Below are 6,000 nucleotides of genomic sequence, written 5' to 3'. Positions count from 1 at the left end.
CGTGGGTTAACAATCCAGCATTGCCATGAGCTGTGGTGTAGGTCACAGACGAGGCTCAGATCTGGTGTTGCTGTGGCTCTGGCGTAGGCCGCCAGCTGTAGCTCGGATTCGACCCCTAGCCTGGGAACCTCCATATGCCGCAGGTGTGACCCTTCAAAAAACAAACAAACCACCTTAACAACTATGTGTAAAATTGTGTTAGCAAGCAAGAGGTTGCAGTAGATACTAATAAAAAGACAATTTGTGAGACAGTTCCTGAAAGAGGAGCATTCTCTTAACACTACTGGTTGGAATAAATATCACTAGAGTATTTGAGGCAAAATGGCACTATTTTACCTTAATCCCTCCCTTTGACACAGTAATTTTACATCTAGAAACTTATGCTACAGAAAGACAAGTTCATGAAGATAAATGTACAAAGATATTCACTGCCTCTTTGTAATAGAATTAAACAAAACCCAAAAAAACCTAGAAGCACTCCAAAGAAAAACAACAGTAGACATATGAAAGAATGGTGAGACTGGTATGAATACCCATTTAGCATCTTAAGTTTATAGTCAAAGTAAGACTGAGGAAATACACATCTGAGACTAGTCCATAAACTTTCGCTATTTCTTTCAAATATGCTTTTGGCAATGTTGAGTGCTGTTTCAAATCTGGTGTTTTGTTTTCAGAAACTTAAAAGTTTTGGAATATACTATACATACAAGGAGCACAGACCAGATTAAATGCTCAGCCTTCCTCAGACTACTTGCCATGTAGCTGCTGCCTGATGTCCTCATTTTAAGGAGATAATAGCTGGACTTCTTGGGCATCAGTTACATTCTAGTTTGCAATAGCAAAACAGAAGGGAGTCCACCTAGTACAGCAGAAAAAGGTGTACAAATCGTCAGCTAGAAACTCCTCAAAATGCATACTCTTGGGCCTTATATCTACCAAGTGAGAAATTTACATTTTAAGAGTTCTCCAGGTGATTCTAATTCCCACAAAACTTGAGAACTGCTGTTCTAATTAGCGGACCCTTGAACAATGGTCTGTAACTTTACAGCTGGCCTTGGCCATTGCCAGTTCTGCATCTGTGTACTGTAGTTATTTACCACTGAAAAAAATTCCCCTCTAATAAGACCTATGAAGTTTAAATGCATCTTGTTCAAGAGACCACTGTACTCCTAATTACTCCTTAAAACCAAACCCAGTATCAAAACTGTAAAAAACTCCAGAAGAGTCACTATTTGATACTTGCTGCAAGGAATGTTTTCAGGTGAAAAAAATTAAAACAGAAAATAATCTATAGATTTAATGATCTTAAAACATTAAAAAAAAAAAAAAAAAGAGCATTCTTTTTTGAGGGGCTGTGCCCGCAGCATGTGGAATTCTGGACCAAGGATCAAACCTGGGCTGCTGTAGTGACAATGCCAGATCCCTAGCCCACTGCACAAGGGAACTCCCAGATGTACTCTTAATTTTACTTTCATTTAAGACAAAAGCCTAGTTAATTCCTCCACGGGTCATTCACTCATCACTGAGCAGACATTAAGAGGGGAGATGTTCAATGAATGCAGAAGGAAATTAATGTCCTTAAAAAACCCTTTACATTCTCTCAATCCTCAGAGAAATCTAGTTTCAGATATGTTTTAAAAGATGATCTCAGAAAGGCAACAAATGGATTTAAGGGAATTCTTCAAGGACAGAACTGTAGATAGTGTTCTGAGGCTGAAGCTCTGGGCAGAGGACAAAGCTTAGCCAAGGCTTGGATAAGTAAGCAGACTCAAGACCCAGCAGATGGAGTCAGAAGTTGAATCTACCTTTTAGTTGGTATTTTAAACAGGACTTTAGCACTTAAGCTGATAGCGCTATGATTTATCTGGGTTTTCCCCAGGACTACTCAAAACGACTAGAAGGCTTATTAATTAGCACTAGACTACTCAAAACAACCAGAAGCTTATTAATTAGTATTTTCAAGGTCTATGTTGCTTAAGATAAAGTTTTTGGATTATATAGTCCTATCAGGTCAACAGGCCACTTTCATCAAAATTTGTTGTAATAAAGTCTGTTACATCCCAAATCAAGGATGGGTCTGGAGTATTACTGGGTGATACAAAATGACAATACTCTCCTAGAGGCAAAAATAATGTTTCATTATAGAATTTTCTAGAGATGGCTACATGTACTTTATGTAGCATTTACTTCAATTAAAATATCTATATTTGAAATGTATTTTCATCTCTGAAAATTCATATTATCTTATTTTCTACAAGTCACTGTTAGGAGGAATAAAGCTTACCATTATCTCTGATTTGCAAATGAGGAACTAAAGTTGCTGACTTGCCCAAGATTACATGAAAAGCAGAGGTAAAACTCCAAAGCTTACCATCATTTTAGCTTCTCCACTGCTGAATGATTTATTGAGGTTTTTTTTTTTTTTTTTAAATCACTATGCCTGTGGCATACACAGAAATGCGAGACATAAAAGTCCATTAAACTTGAGACTATCATGACTAGATGGCTGACAGCCGAGGCTGCCATTCACCTATTAAAATACCACCTTCTAGAAAGAAAGATTTCTCTTTGGTGTTCTTGGTCCTAGTTTATAAGCCTCAACACTACTGACTTTTTTTGGGTTCATCTTGTTTCACCCTTATTCCTTACTATAAAATCATTTTATATTGTCTTTTTTAAAAAGTCACTTTAGGAGTTCCTGGTGTGGTGCGAGGGGTTAAGAATCTGACAGCTGTAGCTCAGATATGATCCCGGACCTGGGAACTTCCATATGCCATGGACGCAGCTACTTTAGATTACTTTAAAACAAATCAAGGGAGCTCCCTTGTGGGGCAGCAAGTTAAGTATTCGGCGCTGTCACCACTGTGGCTCTGGTTATAGCTATGGTATGGGTTAGATCCCAGGCCTGGGAACTTCCACATGCCTCAACATGTCTGAAACAAAACAAATCAGGATATAGATTAACAATCATTTCCTTGCACTTTTCACAACTACAGAGTTTCTAATTACTGCTTTACAAAAGGCTAAGTTTCAAATGAATGGTTCACAGCTTTCATTTTGCTGGTAAAATTATCAAAATAACAATCACAAAATGCTAAATAAAATACAGAAATGGCCAAATATTCTCTACCTAAAATACAGAAATCACAAAACTGCCTTAAAATAAAAAGAAAATATTTTTATTTATATAACAAATATTCTAAGAAATGACATAAAATGTCATTTCTTAGTTGAAGTGGTGTCAAGACACAAACAAGCATGAAATGCTACTGATGATTAATCACTGTTTCACCCAACCTGCCATCAAATATTTTAGAGAGCATCTCTGATGTTATTTCTGACTGAATCTTAAGCATGATGTGGACAGGTGGTTCAATTAGGAAATTTTTGAAAGAATGATTCATTCCATTAGTCCTCATTAATTTTCTTTTTTTTCTTTTTCTTCTTTTTCTCTGGACTCTGAAAATAATAAAAAAGAATGCTTTTGAAAGAACTGTAAATGAATGGGTGATTAAAAATAACGTTTCCTCTTAAAAGCAAAGCAGGTCTACTCTATTTCCCTTAAAACAATTTTGGGGGAAGACTAAAATATAAAAACATAAAAATCAGCTTTGTGATCTGTAGCAAATGATATTCTCTTCCTTCTTCAAACCAAAACCCATTTCAAATTAAGAGTCTAAGTTTGGGAAATGGCTTTTTATAAATTATATATAAAAATACAACGTTGTTTTATTTCTATTTCCTCTTCAATAAAATCATTAAAAAACCCCTCCCTGCTCATTTCTAGGCCACAAAGAATAGACTAAAATGTGGAAACCCTGTCCGTGGCACTACAGTATAGGTAATTAAAAACAAACATACAGCAATTGCTGTGCTGGTGCATGGTTCTTCCTCAGAAGGGAGTTCTTCCTTAATGTGTTTCTTTTTGTCCTTTTTCTTCTTCTTCTTTACAGATGTCTCCTGTTCTTCAACCACTTGTACTCCTTCTTCTTCTACTTCTTCTTCTACTACTTCTTCTTCAACTGAATAAGGTAAGTGTAAATGCACAACAACTAATATTGCATCAGACTTTTCTCTCTCCAAACACTTGGGGAGTCTTACATATATATAATTTTATAGCTGCCAAGGTCCTTCAAATATCTACCTAGTCTAATTCTACTAACTTTACAAATGATATAAAGCTCAAAAATAAATTTCTCATGACCACATACATATATAAAGAAATCAGGTATTAAAACAAATCAAATCATCTGATCTCCAAACCATTTTTGGACTAGTAAGTTATATTGGAAATGATTAAGAGTTTGGAGTTAAGAGACCTGGCTTTATTCCACCTGATGTGACCCTTAGTAAGTCATTTAACCTCTGTAAACTCAACATCATGATCTTTATAAAATTTAGTCTTCTCATTGCATTTAATGAGGTTAACACATGCAGGATGCTTAGCATAAATGCTTGGCACATTAGAATGAGGACTCAAGGGAGTTCCCGTCATGGCTCAGTGGTAACGAACCTAATAGCCATGAGGACTTGGGTTTGTTCCCTGGCCTCACTCAGTGGGTTAAGAACCCGCAACCTCATGGTTCCTAGTCAGATTTGTTTCCGCTGCACCACGATGGGAACTCCCTTGGGTGTTTCAAATGCTACTACTAATGGGGTTTAGGGACCTCCTTACTATTCAATGAGGGAACAGAAACACAAGAATTAAATAACTTGCTTATGTTTTCTTTATTCAGGGTAGGAGTCCACATTTGCTGATCATACATCTTTTTTCTTTTTTGGCCACACTACTGCACATGGAATTCCTGGGCCAGGGATCAGATCTGAGCCAGTTTCAACCTATGCCACAGGTGTGGTGATGCTGGAGCCTTTAACCCACTGTCCCAGGCCTGGGATTGAACCTGAGTCCTGGCAATGCAGAGATGCCACTGATCCCATCATACCACACTGGGAACTCCTGATAGTACAACTTTTGACCACTAAGCTATTTAGAAACCAAAAATTAAATAAGTTACTGATTTAATGCAGCTCTTGCTAGACCACAGGTGCAGGTGATATGGGAGAACTCACTGATCAACTCTATAAGAGAGCCTAATTCAGTTAAGAGCACCTATTAAATATTACTACGAAGATGGCAGGCTACCCAATCATCACTCTAGTCCTTTTCAAGTAACAGAAACAATGAAGAACTGCTCCATCAATTTTATAGTCAACTATAATAAAAAATATTTGAGCAACTAATTAGAAACCACATACTTTTTTCCCCCTTCTATTTTAAGCTGATTCTCAAAGGGGTTCACATGATAGAAAGTAAGGTTTTGGTACATTTAGTATAACATGATAAATTTAACAATATTCTAACTATTCCCAGAGAACGTGATGGCTTACTAAAATGCCATTAGTTTTTAATATGGGTGGTTGCACAATGAAGTTCAATAGTGTGTATTTCTGCAGGACTTAAAAGTCTGTGCTGCTGCCTTTTTTTTTTTTTTTTTTGTCTCTTTGCCTTTTCTAGGGCTGCTCCCATGGCATATGGAGGTTCCCAGGCTAGGGGTTTAACTGGAGCTGTAGCCGCCAGCCTACGCCAGAGCCACAGCAATGGGGGGGTCCAAGCCCCATCTGTGACCTATACCACAGCTCACAGCAACGCCAAATCCCCAACCCACTGAGCAAGGCCAGGGATCGAACCCGCAACCTCATGGTTCCCAGTTGGATTAGTCAACCACTGGGCCACGATGGGAACTCCTAAAGTCTGTGCTTCTCAGGGATCAAGAGTGTAAATAACATTAAAAAATTGAAACGAACCTTTAATTTTAACCTTGGCTTTTTTGGCCTTCTTTTCAATAACTTCATCCTCTTTGTCTACCTGTTCAATCCTGCGTTTTTTAGAAAAGGTTGGCAGTGTGGAGTCACCAGAAGGATCATAAGTCTTCACCTCACTGAAAGAGCCACAGAATTTTAGAAAATCTCTACAAACATCCGTAAATCAACTACCTTTAT

At 37.5% G+C, this 6,000-nt stretch overlaps 1 protein-coding gene across 2 annotated transcripts in view; it reads right to left on the bottom strand.

Annotated features, from left to right (window-relative positions):
* Positions 1 to 3,157: 3,157 nt before the first annotated feature.
* The window catches only part of NOP58 (NOP58 ribonucleoprotein), a 29,151-nt gene continuing 26,308 nt past the window's right edge, over positions 3,158 to 6,000 (bottom strand). For both annotated transcript variants that reach the window (XM_047773259.1, XM_047773261.1), the window contains 3 exons: positions 5,806 to 5,939; positions 3,862 to 4,022; positions 3,158 to 3,459 (listed from right to left, as the gene is read on the bottom strand). In XM_047773259.1, the coding sequence (XP_047629215.1) occupies positions 3,409 to 3,459; positions 3,862 to 4,022; positions 5,806 to 5,939 (346 nt within the window). In that variant the 3' untranslated portion in view covers positions 3,158 to 3,408. The remainder of the gene's footprint in view (positions 3,460 to 3,861; positions 4,023 to 5,805; positions 5,940 to 6,000) is intronic.

The sequence above is a fragment of the Phacochoerus africanus genome, chromosome 3 (genome assembly GCF_016906955.1).
Source record: "Phacochoerus africanus isolate WHEZ1 chromosome 3, ROS_Pafr_v1, whole genome shotgun sequence".
NCBI lineage: Eukaryota > Metazoa > Chordata > Mammalia > Artiodactyla > Suidae > Phacochoerus > Phacochoerus africanus.
Note: the sequence above shows the minus strand (reverse complement) of the source record. Positions and strands in the feature narration are given on the sequence as shown.